The sequence below is a fragment of the Manis pentadactyla genome, chromosome 7 (genome assembly GCF_030020395.1).
Source record: "Manis pentadactyla isolate mManPen7 chromosome 7, mManPen7.hap1, whole genome shotgun sequence".
In the NCBI taxonomy this organism is placed as follows: Eukaryota; Metazoa; Chordata; class Mammalia; order Pholidota; family Manidae; genus Manis; species Manis pentadactyla.
The window spans coordinates 63,752,112-63,772,888 of NC_080025.1; the positions used below are offsets into that span (position 1 = coordinate 63,752,112).

The 20,777-nt window shown below is 41.8% G+C and overlaps 1 protein-coding gene across 2 annotated transcripts in view; it reads left to right on the forward strand.

Moving 5' to 3' along the window:
- The first annotated feature begins 9,706 nt into the window (after positions 1-9,706).
- Positions 9,707-20,777, forward strand: part of GNAI1 (G protein subunit alpha i1) — a 79,204-nt gene continuing 68,133 nt past the window's right edge. Inside the window, exon 1 of one of the 2 annotated variants that reach the window (XM_036897979.2) lies at positions 9,707-10,136. In XM_036897979.2, coding sequence (XP_036753874.1) covers positions 10,019-10,136 — 118 coding nt within the window. In that variant the 5' untranslated portion in view covers positions 9,707-10,018. Of the gene's footprint in view, positions 10,137-10,195; positions 10,606-20,777 lie in introns of those variants that run through there. The other variant, XM_036897980.2, reaches the window with a different exon arrangement.

Below are 20,777 nucleotides of genomic sequence, written 5' to 3' on the forward strand. Positions count from 1 at the left end.
CAATTTTTTTTTTAAACTACCCATTTCTACTTGTGTATAAATTCAGGACAATAAAATCAGTACCAAAATGAACACTTAACCACAATGCAATCACAGGACTTCCATTGCTGCTTTTTTCTCTTCAGTGTTTTCTTGGGCTATCCAAAGTTTCCTCCAGTCAGCCACTTCATGCTTAAAAGGAGTCTCAATAACCTTATGGGAGCAGAACTTCTAAAACAGATCTGATGCCCTACTTTACCTTTTTCAATATTCTGGCTCTATTTTGTGATACTCTTCTGAGAAATAAACTTTGTTGTTGTTGAAAAGCAACTGTTAATGGCATAACATAATATAGATCAGTTGTCCATTTCTGCTTTGAGAATTGTTAGAGGTAAGGGTAAAGCTTTGATAATTATTTTAAATTTTATCTTCTAGGACCAAGAAATGTTTGGACAGTGGCTGCCAATCTAAACACTCCTCCTTATTCAGGAGGTTTAAAAGAGCCATTTAGAAAAAGGACACGAATGCTTTGGGAATCAAAGCCCTCCTCTGTTAGGTGGCTGTGCAGCTCCAGAAACCTAGAGCAGAACTTCGTAAAAGGATGAGGTTGAACTGTGGCTGAAGCTTGAGGGCTAAGTGGCACCTTCCAGTCAACTCATATTAAAAATTTGTGGGCCAACCTGCTCAGGCTTGTTTGTGAAGAAGAGTGTGCCCCAAGCAAGCCTTGAGCCCATTTACTCACCTATGTACATCAAATTGCAAAGAGAAGCCCTGCAGAGACCTGCCTTTGCCTGCCATCCCCACAGTGAGGGGAGCAGGGGAGAGCATGGATTCCAGAAGCCTGCTATGGGGAAAATGGAAGTTCCTATGTCCTGGGTCCTCACCTGACCCTAAACTACTTGATGACATAATTGGCCTACTGCTTGGCTAATGCTTCCACACCCTTGAAAATAAGCTATTATTGACTGAGTCACTCTATAAAGAACTCTGCCCAGTGCTCTGCATGTGGGCAGAGATGGAGGTGGATTACGGACCTGTAGACGGCTGGATGCAGACAGATTCTAGTGATCGACCTACTGCCATGAGAATAAAACCAGGTATAAACACTTTTACCCCAAGAATGTTCCATTGTTAGTCCTCAGTCTCCCCGAATCCATAATGAATCTGCCCAGGGCTGAAACCCTCAGGCAAGACACCTGCTTTTAGAAGAAGGCAGTGACCTGGAACCCATTCCATTCCCAGGTCTCTGGGGTACTGAGTTATTTACTTGATCCTGGGTGCTAGGGACAGAGTAACAGTAAACTGGGAATAAAGGGAGCAGGGATAGGTGGGGCACAGGGAGAGGTGATTAAAGATTTTCTGCCAAGACATGTATTTTACCCCAGTCAGATCTCACAGGAGATTGAGGATTTAATCTCTAGCATTTGACTGATTGGCTCTCCATTTTGCCCGCTGCTGTGGTTGGTTATATGGAAAATCTGGATAATTTCTTGGCTTAAAGTCCCTCATATGTGATTTTTCCCCCATTCAATGACCCTGAACTCTTGTAAAGAGCTCATTTCTTTATATTTATATAAAATATATTTTGTTCCTTTTCGCTTCTATCCATATATAGCCTAATAAGGTGTTGATATTCAACAAATGCTTGCTAAAATCCTTATTACCATCATTTGGAATAATATTGCCAATAATTGTCATTAGGACAGAAAAGCACTCGGTGCTTCCCTGAATTCCTGTGGCCAGGCTCCCACTCCCAGTCCTCCATCAATCCTCCTGTTGCAGTTCCTGCTGAGCTGAACAAGAGACACATGTCAGTTTCACAGCTCAAACAGAGAGCTACAGTGAAGGAAAACCAGCTGAAGAAGCAGGAAGCCTAAACTGAGGGGGAGGTGTCAATATAGCTACTTTTCCATTCAACATAGTAAATAAACACATAGACTTTAATAAAGCCAGGTAGCTCTTCCCTTGAGAAGCTAGCCTGTGCTTCAAGCATGGCTCAAGGTTTACTTGATTATTGGAACAGCATTTTTGAAATTTTGATAAAGTCAGACAAATATGGGAGAGAAAAAATGTCCTCATTCTTGGGCTTATTCTCAACAACAAAAGAAACATGAGAACCATGACAGACAAATAGGACTCAGAAAAATATATTCCAAATTTTGGTGATGTCCTCCAAGATACAAATGGATACTGTATCTTGAATTTGACCTTAATGTAATTTCTCCCCTTTGGATTTTATCCAAATCCCTCATCTTGGCCCTTAAAGCCTTCAGTTGTCCTCTCCACCTAATCTCTTCACTTTTCCTATTCTGTGTAAGAGAACAGAAACTCTAAATCTGACAAACCAGAAAGAAAAAGTACTGTAATTATGGGCTCATGATGTGCCAGGAACTGTTATGCATTTTGTTATTTAATCATCACAACCCTTCTGCTGATATATCCAGTTTTGAAGTAGAAGCTGAGGCTTACAAATTCCAATTTAGAATAAATTCTGATGAGAATGATCTGCAAGCTCTATAGGATGTGGCCCCTGCCTACCTCACAGCCCTTACCTCTCTTCGCTATTACAGTTCAGTTAGCTTCCTTGATTAGGCCAACCTCTGGTCCACCCCAGGGACTTTGCACTTGCACTTTTGCCAATGAGCGATTGGAACCTTCCCCAAATACGTTTCCTTGTTGTCTTCCAATTCTCAGCTCAAAAGTGTCACCTCCTCAGAATGATCTCATTGAATACTCAGTTGAAAGTACCTATTCTTTCCCCAGAGTAACTGCCTCCAGCTGTGCTCTCTGGATCCACTGCAGTGTTCACATGGAGGCATAAGGCCCTACTCCTCTGAGGCTGCCTAGAGTTCAAGGCTGAGCAAAATACAGGTCCTATGCCATGGCCTTTCTGTCCACAGCAGGAAGCCTCTAATGAGCAACACTTCCCAGGGGATGGGGGAACCTACGGGCCTGGCTAAGATCTTCTGAGCTGCAGCATGGTCTGTGGATAGTCCTACCCACCCTTCCTCTCTCCCTCTCTCCTTCCCCAGACATTGGGCTTCATCCCATTTGAAGGCTCTCCCCATCTCTCCCCCATCCTTCATCCTCCATAGGCTCTTCCCCAATAAATATCTTGCATGTCTAATTCTGTCCTGGTGCCTGCTTCTGTGAAGACCTGAACTGGTATACCGTCTTGTAATACACTCTGTTTTCATTGCGCTGACGACAACTTTTTAAAATGTATCCTGTTTAATTGATCCATTTACCTCTTTATTTAACATCTCATCTCATCTCCCTATCCCCCCCACAGTGTAATATGTCTTATTTAATCACCTTATGCCCAGGGTAAGAACATTGCCTGGCTCATAATAGGTCTTCAGTTATAGTGAATGAAAGAATTCATGGTTTAAAAGACTAGATTTATACTCTAAATCCAGCTCCTCCCCTTTGTTCATTTACTATGGGTATTTACTCTTCTAGCTATTGGAGATAAAACAGTAAGCAAAAAACACAAAGCTACTTTAAATTTACATTCAGGTGTGGGAGACAGGCAATAAAAAAAAACAAAAATATGTGTGCTATCATGAGGATTATAAAGAAAAAGTGCTAGTACATAGAAAGGGAATGAAGAGTGACAGGTGAGTGGTTAGGGAATATATGTCCTTGATAAGGTGACATTTTGAACAGAGATTTGAATGAAATAAGGAAGTGAGCCAAGCAGATATCAGAAGAGTGTTCCAGGCAGCGAGAACATGAGTTCAAAGGCCCAATAATGGAGTGTGTTTGGCAAATTCAAGGAATGGCCTGGAAGTCAGTGAGTCTGAACTGCAGAGAACAGGGAGCATTATAGGAAATAATGCCAGAGGTAGAAGAGGTGAACTGGATAGATCAGGTAAGTGCTTATATGTCATCATAAGAACTTTAGATGGGATTTTTCTCTAAGTAAGCCAGAAAGTGAACGGATAATTTTGGAGTGACAGTATATAAATGACATTTTTAAAAGGTGACTCTGGTTGCTAGATAGAAAATAGTAGAATATAATGGAGGAAGCAGAGGGACTAGAAAGCAGGCTACTGTAATATTCCATAGTTATTTCCAAGTACAGTACATCTGTGGGTGGTGATCCTTAGCCAGATTATGGTTTTTGGCCTGAGAAAATAGAAGGATGGAGTTGCTGAGACTGTTTTCCTCCAGTTAAGCTCAGTTGTACAGGAAGACACAAATAGGCAAGGAGTTGGTTTAACCAGATTTGATGAGTTTCCTGTTGAATACAATGATTCATGTCTTTTGAGGGTATATGTGATAGAACGGCTGTTCTGGTGGAAGAGAGAACACAAGTTGCATAGGGAGAAAAATTAGCACATGACAGGGCATGAGGGACATGGAAAAGGCAAATGGTCATTGATGGAAGGTCTTTGTGGGATTGAAAAACTGGAGGTGATGAGGTATCAGAGGAAGTGAGATGGAAACATCAGAGGTAGAGGTCCGAAAGTAGAGCAGCCATGTTCTTTCTTTTGTATCATAATAATTTCCTTTCCTATCCCTGCATCGTACTTGAGAAGAGTCTTGCCTAAAGGGAAACAACAAATGGCAAACCTACCTCTCCTTCTACCATTCCATGTGTCTACCACACTTGAGGTTAAAATTCTTGAAACCCTCCTCACTAAGCTCCGCATTCTGAGTGTGTATCCAAGTGCTTTGTTGTATTTGCCAACCATCTCCTGTTCAAATGACAGACTCACAGGAATTTACAATTATGGAGATCTTGCAAATTTCCTAATTTAATACACTCACTTTTATAGATAGGGATACAGCAGTTTAGAGAGGTTAAAGAACTTTTCGAGACAGATAGGGAGTTGAAAACAGAGCTTTGAATCACCCCTTAGGTTATCTGATTATCTGCCTAGGGCTTCTTCTCCCATACCATCATTGCCAATTCTCTTTTTCTTTAGATCCTTGGGGATATTTTTTGATGCATTTGAAATCATTTTTTACCTATTTTTCTTAAACCTCTCCCTCTTTTACTTATGCACTATTATATCCCTCAAGACTCCCTGGCCTCATTGACAATGACTTCAAGACTTAACTTCCTTCAGCAGGAAATTAAGCCTCCTAAATATGTTGCCCAAATATTTCTGAGATTCCATCACGGTGGCCTTACATTCACATGTGCACACAAACAAGTCAATTGGTCAAAATCTGCCTGATATCCTGTTTTTTCCTTTTTCCAGTTCTTTTTTTTCTTGGCCACTATCTATGAAGGTCCTAAGGGAGGCTGAGCATCGCTAACGGTGCACTGAGAATGTCTGCACCGAAGGAAGCTCTGTCTCTGGATTTTTCAGTCCATCAGTGCTCTGGCGCCTGAGTAGTGGCAGTTCTGTGCAGAGACGATGGCCTCTGTGCATTCTCTGCCCCACAAAGCTGTAATCTGCACACCCAGTGAGTGCTGCTTGTCTTATAAAGTCTCTCAGTAGTAATTCAATGGGTTCCTGTTTTTCACACTTTGCTCAGAATCTCACAACAGCTCTAATACACATGGTTTGGGTTTGGGGCCTTCATGTTTCTAACTATAGCAGGGTATAGATGCCATGCTAGCCCCTCTACTCTACTAATTATTCCTGGCCTCTCCCCAAACCCTTTTTATTTAGAAAGCAAAAACCTCAGTGTCAACAATGGAGAGGTGTCCACATGCCATGTCTGTTTCTGACCTAAAGCCAGACAGTGGTCCCATCGTGCTTTTGGTTCTCTCTTTGTGGACATGTGCCTCTGCCTTCTTGGGTAGTTCCTCCTTATCCCCACACTAGTCCATCAACAAATCTCAGATAAACTCTCTTTTCCCACTTCGGCTTGTTTGCCTGAAGGCAGGATGAGTTGGGAAAAGGTTGGAGGCCAGAAGGAATTTCTGAATTTTAATCTCAGTTCTCACTCTAATCCCATTTGATTTCTGAGAAATACTGAATCTCTCAAGTTTGGAGGGTATCCTAAAAGTTTATCTATTTCTAGATCTTTCCCAATATTTGATCACCCAGTCAAGATTTTCTACATTTTAGTCAAGAATGGAAGAGTTTCTAAGGTTGTCTATTTTCCTTGGAAGAAAACCATTTTTTCTCACATCAAGGTAAAATTTGTTTGCTATAGCTTTCTTTCAAATCTTTCTTCTAAATCTACTACCTTGAAGCCAGACAAAATATGTCTACTCCCTCTGATTTGTGATATGTCTTTGGTAATTTGGAAATGGCTGTCATGTCATTCTGTATCTTTTCATTCCTAAATTAAATACCCACAGTTTCTTTAATTATTCCTAATAACACAGTTTGGAGTTACTTTAAGACCTAGATGCTCTCAGCTGAATATGTCCCAATTTGTCATCTAACGTATCTCTAAGTCTTAACATTGATGTTCAGTATTCAGCAAAAAAAGAAATGAAGTATGACATATGCTACAGCATGGATGAACCTTGAAAACCTTATGCTAAGTGAAAGAAGTCAGTCATAAAAGACCACATACTTTTATATACAGTGTCCAGAATGGGTGAATCTAAAGAAACAGAATGTAGATTGGCAGTTGCCTAGGTCTCAGGGGTGGGGAGTGAGGGGTGGAAAGATTGGAGGGATAATGGCTATGGGGTTTCTTTTTGGGGTGATAACATTCTAGAACTGGTCACCATAATGGTAGAACAGCTCTGTGAGTACACTAAAAGCCACTTAATTGTATACTTTAAATGGATAAATTATATGGTATGTGAATTATACCTCAATATACTTGTTTAAAAATATGATGTCCAGAAGGGAAAACAGTACTCTGAAGTAGATTGCTTTAACCTCTGTATTACAATTTAACTGTCTATAAAATAGATGAGTTAGTATCTGCTCCACCTCCTTGACAAGGTTGTTGAACCACATTTTACAAAATCGTAATTATGAAAGTTATTAGTTTAAGTGACTCTTACTACTCATATCTGGATTACTAATACAATCCACTTGTTGGTAATCCATTTGTTCTGTTGGGTAAAAGATTACTTTTTTAAAATACTTTTTACTCAACACAGGAGAATGTAAGGGACACTTAGTACCCATTGTATAAAGTTCAATTCTTTACCTTAATGTTTAAATCTGTTTCGATTTTATCCCACACTTACTATCATTCTTTACAGCCAAACTACATTTCAATTATAAAACAATTGCTTTCTCCAACACCTACTTTGCATATTAATCCTTTTAGCTGGTTATTCCTCTCAAACAAAATGCGCCCTGTTGGGACCTGAATGTTTGTGTCCCTCAGACTCATATGTTGAAGCCCTAACTACAGTATGATGCTATTTGGAGGTGGATACCTTTGGGAGGTATCAGGTCTGGATGAGGTGCAGGGTGTGGCCCCCATGATGGGATTACAGTCCTTATGAGAGGAGGAAAAGGGCCAGAACTCTTCCTCTCCGCATGGGAGGACACAGCAAGGAGGGGGCTGTCCGACAGCTGAGAAGAGTCCTCACCGGGGAAGTGAACTGGTTTGTACTTTGCTCCTGGACTTCCCAGCCTCCAGAACTGTGAGAAATAAATTCCTGTTGTTTAAGCTACCCATCCATGGGCTTTTGGTCATGGCAGCCCAAGCTGACCAATACATACCCCTTGAAACTCCCCACCAATCCCCAGCCTTGGCTTCCTTCAAACGTTTTTTCAAAACTTTCTTCTCTTGGAATTTCACCCCATATGGGTCACTCCATTACTCTGCATACTCTCAGAAGTTTAACTTCATATAAAGCTAATTTTCATTTCTTCCTAATCCACATATTATATTTTAACTCCTCACCTACTTGAAGAGTTTATCCAGTGAGAGAAGTAATGTGTATAATTTGGTTATACCTCCCATACTCCAAAACATAAGATCTGTATTCATTTCCACAGAGAGTCACGATTAATTCCTTTGTCCCTGCAGTTGTCGGTCCCACACTCTGTATGGCCTGAAGCTTATAGGAAAGACAACAGATAATAAAAAATGGCCAATACACAAAAACACTACATAGAAAGTTCACCCCATCAAGTCTTAATTGCAGAGTTTCTGAAAAGCATCAACATTTAGAGTGCCAAGAAATACCAAGAGGGTCAATTTCAGGCTTGCTCCTTTTTGCTGTTATAGAAAAAGTTGAGGCAGTTCTTGAAATTGCATCTTTTTTGCCCAGCAACACTGACTATTGTAGGAAAACAAGAAAGGGCATGTCCAGTAAAGAGGAACCTGGCAATCTCTGGTAGCCCACAGGCCTGGCTTAACTGACCCACTCAAAAGCTATTCTGCCTGTAGCATCAGCTCAGTCCTACCTTCTAGGAAAACTCAAGCCCAGTTTTTACAAATGGTTCCTGGAGAACAAAACTTCCAGATGGTAACCAAAGAGCAGTTTCCTAATTTTTAATACATCAAAAATGGTTTTCTTTGCTACAATCTCCTTCTTCTAATCAGTCAACTTTCCTGTGATGTCTGTAAGAGAAAGGCATAGCACAAGTGACAGGGAGAGAGCAGACCTTAGCCTATGTTTATTCATTCCACTCTTGGAAGTTGGGTGGTGTAACCCGGGGGAAAATATTTTCCCAAACCAGGGCAAAATACCTTTGAACCAAAATCAGTCAAAGGGAGAAATAAAGTGGGAGAAACCCGTTTATTGCTTACAAGTGGTGGTCCACTTCTGTTCTCCCGTTTCTTTCACCATCAGGCTGCAAAATGGGGGCCCCACCCAACCTCTCTGGTCCGGATTTGCCCTCGCCCCCCCTCCCAATTACCTATTGATATGGAGATGTACCACTTCTCTCCACCCCTTGGAAACACCTACTGATATGGAGATATACTAAGGCGGGGTGAGAGATTCTGGAAACACTGCAGTTTTACCCACAGGTGCAATGCTCTGCAAGCCCCAGGCGCTTATCTCCCCCAGACCAGTTAGAGCTAGAGGAATGGAGCAATAATGTGGATCAACTCCATCCCACTTCACAGGTGAGGAAGCTAAGGCCTGCTTGCCTGGTGGCTTATGATTTACTAACATTGTCATAAATACTGATTCAAAACTTGGCTCGGAATCTTAGAAGCCGCCCCAGAAGAGTTCAGTTATGGTGTGGAGCAGATTTGTTAGTAAGGGTGTATTTTATTGCTCTTTGATTCTTTGTCTCACGTTTTCTCAGGATATGAGGAAATCCTTCTCTGCTTGTGAAAAGTATTTTGAGAACGGAGGAAGGAGGTAAGGATGGAAGGAAAGGTACACGGAAGGAGGGTAAAAGTTGACCTCCTACCCCTCTCCCCGACTTTCCTGTTCCCCAGGCCCCCCTCTGCTTTCACCAAGGTTCCATTCCCTTCCGCTCCCTTTCCCACAGCCCCGAAGGCCAGCCGGCAGGGCTTACATTCGGCAAACCCTTGCGCGGCTGCCGGAGCTGGGCATGCTCAAACGCCCAGCCCCGGCTTTTTCCAGCTTGCAACTTTGGCAGCTCTCCCTCCCGCACCCCGAGGGTTTAGGTCCGCACAGCCCCTCGGGGCGAGGGAGTACACGGGAAGACATTCACCCACTTCCGCGGAGGAAGCGAGGTGCCGACGCGAGCTGGCCGGTGCGGGGCTTCGGGCCGCTTCCGGGGGCGCGCGCGGGGCGGGGTCCGGTTCTCGGGGCCGCGCGGCGCCGGCCCGCGCGCTCCCGTCCGAGGGGGCGCCGTCCGGGGGCACGTGCGCGGGAGCGCGCTGGGAGTGGTCGAGGGGCGGTGGCAGGGGCGGGGCCGCGGCGTCAAGCGGACGCCCAGCTCGGCGGCTTCTGGAGGCTGCGGCGCGGCCGAGGCGGGAGGCGGTAGTCACCGACGCCGGAGTCTCAGTACCCGGGACTGCGGGGGCGCGCGGGGAGCCTGGAGCGAGCCGGCCGCGGGGCACAGCCGCGCGGGGCTGCCTGCTCCCCTGCAGGCGGCGCTCTCCTGCTCCGTTGAGGAAGTGCCGGGGTGGTGTGGCCGGCGGCAGATCGCATCGCCGGCAGCCGGAGGAAAGACTCACCTGTCCGGGGACAGCGCGGAGGGAGCGGCGGGCGCTCGCTGCCGGCACCATGGGCTGCACGCTGAGCGCCGAGGACAAGGCGGCGGTGGAGCGGAGTAAGATGATTGACCGGAATCTGCGCGAGGATGGCGAGAAGGCGGCGCGCGAGGTCAAGCTCCTGCTGCTCGGTGAGGCGCGGGCCGCGGGCGCGGGGCTGGGCTCGCTGGCACACCGGAGGGCCGGGGCGCCGGCGGCCGAGGGTGCGTCCCGCTGCGCGGAGGGGCGCTGCCGGGCCTGGCATGCTCCACTCCCGGCCCGCGCCCTCTCTCACCCCGGCCGCTGGGAACTCGCGCGCGCTGGGCAGAAGCTCCACTTCCTCGCTGGCCTCCGTGTGCGCCCCGCCGGGAGCCGAGGAGCGCAGCGCGAGTGAACCCTTTCCCTTTGAAGTCAGCTCAGCCTGGAAAGGTGAAGGGGCGTTCGCGGCCGGGAAGTTAAAGCACCCCCCACCCCCGGCCCAAACCCTCCTGCAAAGTGTCGTGTCGCGGTGGTGGTTTTTCCCAGGTCTAGAATGCCTCATTTTGTGAAATCAGTGCACCTTTTGTGGAGCCTTCGTGGGATTGAAATGTTTTTTTCCGGTTAACTTCCTATGGCTGCTCAGTAAGTGGTAAAGGACCACCTTACATATTTACCTTGCATAAGGAAGGAGGCTACGCTGGATGCTTAATTTTAATTACTGTGGGGATCTGGAAGCCGCCAGAGTTGGGTAACATTTTCTCTGTAGTAGTTGAGGCAGATACTGGAGCAGTGAAAACCGGTGTGAAAGGTGCAAAAGGGTCACGCAGGATTCCCTCAGCTGCCACGGTTTCTGACGAAGGAGATTTGCCAGCTACACACCAACTGGGCTTCTGTTTGTTCTTAGTATTCTCTTGGTGAAACGCTATGTGGACGTCTTTTCCAGTTGTTTCAAGAGGGAGAACATAAAAAGAGTAAGCCAGGGTTTTGACTGAGGGTACATTAGGAAAATATTCACAGCATAAGATCTGTGGGTCTATGAGTTCGGGTTTTCTTTTGTTGCATGTTCTCCCTCCCTCCATAGATATTTAGGTAGATGAAAGACATCTCAGAATCTTGGTTTGCACTTCAGTGATTGCTTTTATAACAGTTGTAATAAAGGAGAAATCTTGCACAAACGTCTTTTCTGTAAGCTGCTGTTTCATTGGTTTACTGACTGCAGGAAAAATGGTGGGTTTTTTTCTCCATTACTAGTAGGCTTAGAAGCAGCAAACTTGGCATGACTAAAAGTAATAATGAGGTGCGTCATTTTGCGAGCAAACTGTGAAATAACTTTGCATTTGAAAAACCTGGGTGGCTTTCTTCACCTTCACCTCCAGCGTAAATCTTTCTCAGTTAATCCTGCTTACCTAAGTGTTTATATTGGTAAGAAATAACTGTATTTTGCCGAGGTCAGTGTATTTTTTGTGCATTGAGCAGAGAAGAGACATACCTTGATAAGGATGTATGTAGATACTCCTTTTATGAACCGAATGTGCTTGAGACAAAAATGAAACAAAAGGAGAATCAAAAACTTCTTTTCCTGCTCTCCTGCCCGGATATATTCTTTCAGCGTGACTCTAGTTTGAGTCAGCCATCCACCATGTTTTAAGCAATTGAAAAATGACTCCTCTGGTGTTATTTTATGCTCGAATTAGATGTCTGTTAGAGACATGGACTAGGTTAAAGGTCCAAGGAGTTGGGTTTTGCTTATGTTTAAAAGAGAGCAGCGTTTCTCAGTCTTAGCGCTGCTGGCATTTTGAACAGGATAGTTCTTTGTCGTGCGTTTTTAAGGTTTAGCACCATCTTTGACCTCTTCCCACCAGATGCCAGAACAGCCCCCTCAACCTGTGACCCTCAAATATTTCTCTAGAGATCCCCATATGTACCCTGGGGGCAAAAATTAACCTCAGATGAGAACTGCTGTTCGAGATTAATAAATATAGTTAGGAAAGAAGTTGCATCTCTACATCCAGCTATACTGAAAGTTAAGAGAAAGGTATAGCAGAGTGGTGATTTTCAGAAGAAATAAGGGAGCTTCTGTTTCTCCATACCAATAACGTTAGAAAGATTTCAAAAATGATTTTAAAAAATCTTTAGGTAACTGAGTTCCTTGAGCTGTCTTTTCTAGCTTTAGTTTTTTGCTTTTTCTTACATCTCTCTGTAGATATCCTATGATATATATCCCTGTCTTGTTGGCCCAGCTGTCCCTCCTCTTCGTCCTTAACTGCCTTGCTCCCACTCTACCCTTTTGTTCAGGGTTCCAACACCCTACTTCCTATAAACAAAATGCTGGCTTACTTATTTCGTAAATCTTAATTCTTGGAATGTTTGCAAACATTTTTGTTTCCTCATTCGACTCTAGTAGTGAAGTGCTGACCTTCGATGGTTCTTTGGATGTTTAAAGTCATATGTGTAGGCAGTGCAAGTGAAATCAGTACATATAAAGCATGGCAACTGAGTCAGAGATAGAAAAATGGTTTCTAGATAACCAATAACCGGTGTCACTTCCATTTACATCAGATCGTTTCCTCTTTAATTACTTTCTTTTTCTTAGTAAATAATTTTTTCATTTAAGGCAAAAAACTTTTATAAGTATGAGTCAATATATTATATTGCATTTTTTCTTAAGGCATGTGTATATTGTCTTATTAGACATCTGGGTTATGAGATACACATTATTAGTAAAAAGATTTGAGTACTGAGTGCCTATTATAATTTATTCCTTTTTTAAAATCAGAAGTAATTCACTATCCTTACTAAGTGCAGTGAATCAGACCATAAAAAAAAGAGTGGACTTAGTCTAATCATTGACCTAAAGGAAATTAGGTCAGAGTTTGGGTAGTTCAAATCTTTAGGTTTAGTTTTTGGGCTTTTGTATTAGAATAGTAATCCTAAATAGAGAAACTTATTTTAATAGTGAAAGTTTTCTTTTATTATATATAGCTTATTGTCTTGGGGATATCGTTGAGGATGCTAGAGTTTATCTTCCTATGAAGGGTAGTATCATAAGGCCTAGGCTGCTGTTTCAGTGAAACTTTTGTATATATGGCTACTTATTAAATATTACTTTATAATTTTTGAAGATAGAAGGGATTAGATGATATAAAATTTAAACTTTAATGAATTCTTCATGAATCGTTTCACACTAAAGCTTTGAGTTTTTAATTCTCCTCTCCATTCTTCTCATTCTCACAAACAGAAATCCACACCCTTATTTTCTTCTTTAGTTTGGTTTACAAATACAGACTGAGCCAAAGTGAAGTGAGGAATTAGATCTCCTCTGCTTGGTGAATATTTTTACATTGCTTCCACCAACCAGCTGTTTGAGAAACTACCTCTTTAATCTCTTTTGGCCCCTTTAAACTTGCCCTGTGACTTCTTTAGTTGAGAAATTATGGCATTGCAGGACTTTGGGTTTTGCACAGCTTTAGCTCTTTCCTTAGAATTGGCTGAGGATCTTAGATGTCAGAAATCCCATTTCTGTAAATAAACGGACTTGGTGTTTCAAAAGGGATGCTGTGCCTCGCACACGTGTACCTTGTATTAGCAGTTACTTTGGTAGAAGCCACAGGTGGTATTAAACTATGGTTTGAGAGGGCTGAGTTTTCTGTATCTTCTCTTTTTCATTCTCACATTTGCAGAGCAAGTTGTCCTCTGCCCCAGCAGCCTGATCCCAGTAGGCTTCCCTGCTTCTGGTCTTTGCCCCTAGCCTCTTCTTCCTACCTTAGGTACCAAGTTCATCTGTTGCTGAGAACTTCTGTTGACTTCCCCATTGCCTACAGAATAGGTACTCCTTACACTCTTTTCCTCAGGGCACCCTCCTTCTCCAAGCAGGAACAGTGGGCACATGACAGAGCACGTTTGCACTTGGGTTTCTGATGGGGTTCAGGCTTATGCCCTGCCTTCCCCCCATTAGTGTGAGCACTTTAAGGGCAGACTCTTTGTAGGTCATCCCGGTATCCCTGACAACCCATTTACTTTGCTGTGTAGTTAGTTCTTCATTGTGTAGAATTAGGACTTACCTAGAATAGAAACCATATACTTTGCCATTTCTAGTATGGGTGGGAATAAATAACTCCCCTGCCAAACAGTGTAAACAGAAGGGGAGTAGTAACAGTAGGTGGTGATCAAAATAAGCATATAGTATGTCAAAGCAAATTGTTTGGTTTAAGACTCTCTTCCCATATTTGTGAGAACTTTTCACAGTCATTATATTATTTGATAAGTTAGAGAGATGAGAGAAAATGGCAATGAATATTTGTTGGAGGAGGGTCTGCCATGTTGCAGTGTTAATCCTTAAAAAAAATTATACTTTGTAAAGATCTCATTTCCTGATGTTTCTTTTTTGCCTCTTTTAGCCATAAATAAAGAGCATGAATCATGTTAAGTTTATCAATGATAGGAAATTATAATGCCTATATTATGGGACTTAGTGGAAATTATTAGAAAACAGAAAATATAATGCCTGTCTCATAGGACTTAGTGGGAGTATTTAAACCTGAAAAAAGATAGCTACAAGTTTCTTTAAACAAAAATTGAATATCCAGCCAGAGTCTTATTTTTTATTTTCTTATGCCTTGGAAAATTCAAGATAACACAAAGTCACATGGGAAGACCAAATGTATTTGTCACATTTCTAGGTCACATATTTCTTGGTCACATGTTCTGGCATGCAGCTCCCCAAAGTGTAACTTCCCAGAGTGTGACATTGGTGAAGCTCAGATCCCAGGTGGCATTTGAGCTGTATGAGCTAAGGTCAGCTGCCCCTCATCTTGTAGTGCTTAGGCTTTCTGTCACAACTTGTTAAATACTAATTAAAAACCTTAATAGAAGTAGGCAAAAATAATTTAAAATGAATGTTCATTACCATACCCTTTGCGGCTTAAAAGCATGCATAATTTATTAACTTTACATTTCTGGATATCAGAAGTCCAAAATGGTTTTCCCGGGATAAACCCAGGATGTTAGCAGGGCTTATTTTCTTCTGAGGCCCTAGAGGAGAATCCATTACTTTGCCTTTTCTAACCTCTATTGAGAGGCTACCTGCTTTCTTTGGCTCATGGCACCTTTCTCCATCTTCAAAGCCCACCAATGGCTGGTGGAGTCTTTCTCTTGTAGCATGGCTGTCCCACCTTCCTCTTACACTTGTAAGGATGCTGATTTCATTGGGCCCACCTAGATAATCACAGCCTTGTCTCAAGATTCTTATCTAAATCTTATCTGCAATGTTCCTTTTGCCTTGTAGGGTAACATGTTCACAGGTTGCAAGGATGGGAGCATGGGTGTCTTTGAGGGCTGTTACTCTGCTCTCCACCTACTGCCCTCTGGCACCCACAGAGTCATGTATGTCCATGTGCAAAATGCATTTACCCCCATTTCAACATCTCCATAAGTCTCAACCCATTACAGTATCAACTTAATATCCAAAACCTCATCCAGATCTCATAACTAACTCAGGAATGGATGAGATTTGGGTAAAATCCATACTGAGACAAAACCCCTCTCATCCATGAACCTCTGAAACCAGAAAACACATTATCTCCTCCTAGAATATAATTGCAAGACAGGCATAGGATATCAGTTAGACATTCCCATTAAAAAAGGGAGAAAGTGGAAAGAACAAGTCATCAGTCCCATGCATTTTCCAAACTACATTAGGTTCCAAAGCTTAGGAATAATGCTCTGTGACTCTGCTCCACTTTCTGGGCACTGGACTCCACCCTTGGAGTTTCCTTTCTTTTCAATGAAAGGTAGCACATGTTTGTTGCTGAGTAATTTTATCAGCGTGTTTCTTGTCTATATGGTGATATGACAGCATTCTTTCATTAATACTCTATTAATTTATCATTTTCCGCTCTTGTGTTACTAAAACCAGCAAGAAAAAAACAGATCACACCTTCAACAGTTTGCTTGGAAATCTCATCTATATATCCAAATTCATAGCTTACAAGTTCTGCTTTCCACTCAATAGGGCATAATTCACTCAAGATTTCTGCCACTCTATAACAAGGAGACCTTTTCCTCCAGTTTCTAATGACAGATTCCTCTTGTCCATCCAAGTCCTCACCAGCACGTTTAAAGTCCATAAGTCTATCAACAGTCCATTCATGGCGGTGTAGGTATTTTCTAAGATCATATTCCTTAACTTCCTTCTGACCCCTCACTAGAGAAAACTTAACATGTGTCAGTGCAATCTAGGCTTTTTTTGCTCATGCTCATGCTCAAAATTCTTTAAGCCTCTGCCCTATTGACAAATTCCAAAGCCCTTTTCACATTTTTAGTATTTGTTGGGAGCAGTTCCCCACTTATCTAGATAGACTACTTAATATCTCATCTATAAATTCAAGGAATGCATAATGACTGGAATTTTATATTTTTTAGTTCTTTGTATTGGTGACTGTCATGGTAACAGCAAATCCACCAGTTCCTGGTGCTTCATACTGAACCCATGGTATTTCACTGCAGACATAGTGTTAAAGAAAAGACTTGTCTTTGTTTGCTCTACTCCAGTGAAGTTTTTCCTGACCATCCAGTCTGAATTAGTCTTCCTTCTTCTCCCTTCCTAATTATACTATTTTGAAATCATCTTGTGCACTTACTTTTTACTGTCTGTTGCATCTGTCTGTGGGGTTGGCTCCATGAATCCTGTTCATTTTATCACCGAATGGGGGGCACATGGTCTTTTTATAAATGTTGATTAAATGAATGGCTAATTAGGTTAATGTTAAAACATTAATTTTGACTAATTGTCCTTTAAAGGGAAAAGTTGATACATTTTCTTTATGCCTTGGATGTGCCTTAGTGAATTTTGTCTCAGTGATATTATCACCATTTATCTCTTTTTTAACTTGCTGATTAGGGACTAAAATGTACTACCTTACTTCTCACATAGTGCTAAGAAATGAAGGTGGGGAACCCAACTCTGGTTGTATGATCAGAAAAATATTGTGACTTGGTAAATTAAGTGTTAGAGTGAAACATGATTTTTATATTTGCATATTCCAGACACTTTGTTTTAAACAGGATTGTCGCATTGCTATTTCACGTTATTTGGGTTCTTTCTTAAAATTCATTCAAATAATACAACAGTGCATTAAATGTATTCTCACTGCTGCATCTGTTGCATGGGACGGTGCGATTGTAACTTCGGCTTTCAGGAACCAGCAGGGAGCTCAGAAGTCCCCAGTGTCTGTTCTTTCTTTATGCCTTTGCCTATCCTTATGTGGTGAGAATTACTAGCAGTGGCATTTGCAACGTGCTTTCTGTAATATTCTTATTGAGTTAATGCCTTAGGTTTACCAGATCCTTAAGAGAATTTACAGTTGACTTAGGGGAATAAAGTATGTACATAAAAATAATTCCTCATAGTGGCAAATAGGGAAGAAATGATGTAATAGATACTAGGAGAGGTAAGCTTTAATATATTGTGGTCTTCATTGTTGACCTTGGGGGTGGGTGTGAGGATGGAGGTGGCATGTGTCTCTGAAATTGTGGTGGTTATAAATCAGTCCGTGTCCTTCTTGTATTTCTGAGTTTATTTTGTGATCCTGATTGGCTGTAAGCTCTGTGTTGTACAGAAACTTACAATGTAGAAGAGAGTTTGCTATCTATAGTTTTCTTACGTTCTCAATGTATAAGGAATTTTATCCTTCCAAGGTTTATTAGCTCTGTAGGGAGACTTTCTAGACAGGGAAGGCCAGTTGACCTAGAACTCTGTCAGTAAAATGTTTTCCTTGAGATCTTGGGCAAGTTATCCCACTTCTTAAGCTTCAGCGTTCTTTTCTATGAATGCCAGATAATAAGTATACCTACCTCATAGGACTGGGGGCAGAGTAAGCTAATGTATCCTAGGTACTTAGTTCATGGCATTGCTTAGTAAATGTAAACTGTTCTTAATACATATAAACTGTTATTATGAATTCTTTAGAGACTCTTTGGGGTCAGCCCTCTTCCTCTCCCTCCTTGCAGTTTGATCCATATATGGTAATAAATGTTAAATCCTTTTCTTGGCTCTTAGCAAAGGGTGTGTACATAGCAAAGACTTTAAGAAGTGTAAAATCAATTACTAGTTCCTGATCCCACCATAGCTTCCTTGTGAGACTTGGATTTCTGTTAACAGTCTCCCCACTGGGAATAGACTTGGTAAATATCTGTACAACTTTAGGAATTCTATAGATAGTGAATTTTAAGTAATTGGAATACTTTACAAATGGTTTAAAAGTAATTTTCTCTCCGTTTTATTACCGATTTTTAGAGTAAATGCAGTAATTTCCTGCAAACTTTATTTTTCTCCTTTTTGAAACTAAAGCAAAGCTGTTAGTACAAATTATGAAACATAATTTGAGTTGATTGAAGTGACTGTGCCATTTCTCAGGGAAATTTGATTACTTCCCACAAATTTAAAAACTTTCCTGAAATTCCCTGTACTGATGACTCAAAGAGATTCATAATAAAACTCCAGAAGTAACATAAATTTACTTTAAAGAGAGAAGAATCTCTTAAAAAGTGGTAGTAACCTTGATATGGAAACAATGAAGCATTAAATCTGTGATGGTATTTATGCCTTTTAATAATTTTTCAAATGAGTCCCTTAAGACATAGCTTTGAATTACCTAGAATTCCTTCTGTTTACCTGGCCTTTTCTAAGGTACCGTCCTGAATTATTTTCCAGTAATTTACTTATCTAATCTGTATTATATTTTTTCTTGTTTGGGCTAATGCCTCTTATTTGACAACCTTTCATGGTATTCAAGAGGCACAGAACCTGTAAGTAAACCACAGTTAAGATCAATATAATAAGAGTTAGTAGAAAATTGCCTTCTTATTAGTAGTTCTGAAGTCAGTCCAATTTTAAGAATGACATTTATTTCTATACAATTTAAAATTGATCCATTGAATTTTCACAAACTGAGCATATCAGTGTAATCAGCAACAAGATCAAGAATGTATGCAGGGGATGTGTTGTGACTGTAGAAAGTGGTAGTGCTGGTCAGTGAAGTCGCCAGAACTGGTGAGATGGTTCTCCCCCAATTCAAGGCCAGCACTCTTTACTTGCTGCTATTTGTTCATCCTCTCTTGTCTCCAAGACCTTTCTATCCACTCTGATTCTCTCTACCATCTTCACATTTATTTAAAGACTGCTATGTCCTTGTCTGTAAACACCCTCTAGTCATGCCCAACATAGAAAGTAATAAAATCCAAGCAAAACTGTTCATACTCACCATAAATAATTTTTAATCTCTAGTTTTTTTTCATCTAAACTGCTCAAATGTCAGGCTGCATTCCCATTTTTACTTCACTTTCCATTCACTCTTTAAATTGCTTTTTATTTTAAAATTGTGGGCTTTTGCAATGATATAGAAGCACTGAGAAATAAAAGACACTTATGTAACCCACACCAACATATTTTTTAAAAGATAATATCTTGTGGCTATTCTCTGTCTTCTGGGGTTTCTTTAATAATTAGGTTAGACTTCTCATTCCAACTTCTGTATCTCTCCACCTCTCTCCAGATTTTTATCTTACCTTTTTGTGCTGCTTGCATATCTTTTCATTCACTTTTTCTATCCAGTGATAGCCTAATCTGCATTTTGATGTTTTGAACTTTTAATTGTAATGGAAAGTTTTTCTGGAAACTATTTCTAATCTTTCTTTTATAATTAGTTTTTTATTCTGTTTTCTAGCTTTTTTAAAAAGTTGCTTTCATGATACTATATAGTCTCTCTGTGAAAATTCTATTATTTGAAGTCCTTGGGGTTCAGCTACTTTCAATCTCTTGACTGCATCTCGTGATAGGTAGATTGTGTCCTGTTATTTTGTATCATGAGCAGACAGTAACCAGCACGTTGTCTGTGTGAATCCTGTGCAACCGGATGGGCTGCAGTTGTCCTTCCAGTCTCAAGAGTGGAGAGTGGAGGTAGGTTTAGTTCTAGTTTTCCTTAAGGCAGTATTCCAAAACCAAAGGTGGCATCTCTCTCCCCCTTATTCAGCCACTTTCTCCTTCTTCCTGTTTTCTTCCTTAGTGTGGCACCATTAATCCTTGACTTCTGATTTGCCCTCATACCCAGTTAGTCAAAAGCTCCACTGACTTCATCTTTCTAAATATTTTCCTTATTTTCCTGCCTCACTTTTTATTCTCCAGCAATACTGAACTTAGGCTTTCCCTTCTTACAGTGTGGGTTTTTGCCTCCCTCCATCCTTTGCTCATATAGACTGTGCTCAGGATGAGAGGTAAGTGAGAGGTAGGTGGTGGGATGGTGGTCTCCCAGTACTGTTTTGGGGGTCCTCATTGACCTCCATCGTGTCCCTGCCCCTGCAGCCTGCTTGTTTCTTGTCTGCTGGCATCACTGCTGAAATGTGAGTATCCTTGTTGGTCCACTGTGTCTCATTTAGGTCACAGCCAGGACCATCTCCCGTACGGCCTCGGCCCTCCTTTGTGCCTCCCCATCTCTGTTTTGCTGAGCAGCCCTCTGCAGCAGAGCTGGGAGGTGGCCAGGCTCTTAGCTATCTTGAGTGCTCTCCTTCTCTGCTCACCCCAAACTTGTGGAAAATTACACGTTGTGTGCATTCTGCAGGGGTGACACGGTGCTGGGGGGAGATGAGCTCAGGCATTCCCTCTGCTTAATCACTTTGCCAGGCCGCTTGGATGTGTTGCTGCCTAAGCGACTTTCTTCTCACAGGATCCCACATAGGCTTCCATTTCTTTATCTTCTTTGACATCCGTTCACTTCTGAAAACTTGGACTGAAGAGGAGGTCCAGGGAGAGGCATTGCCTG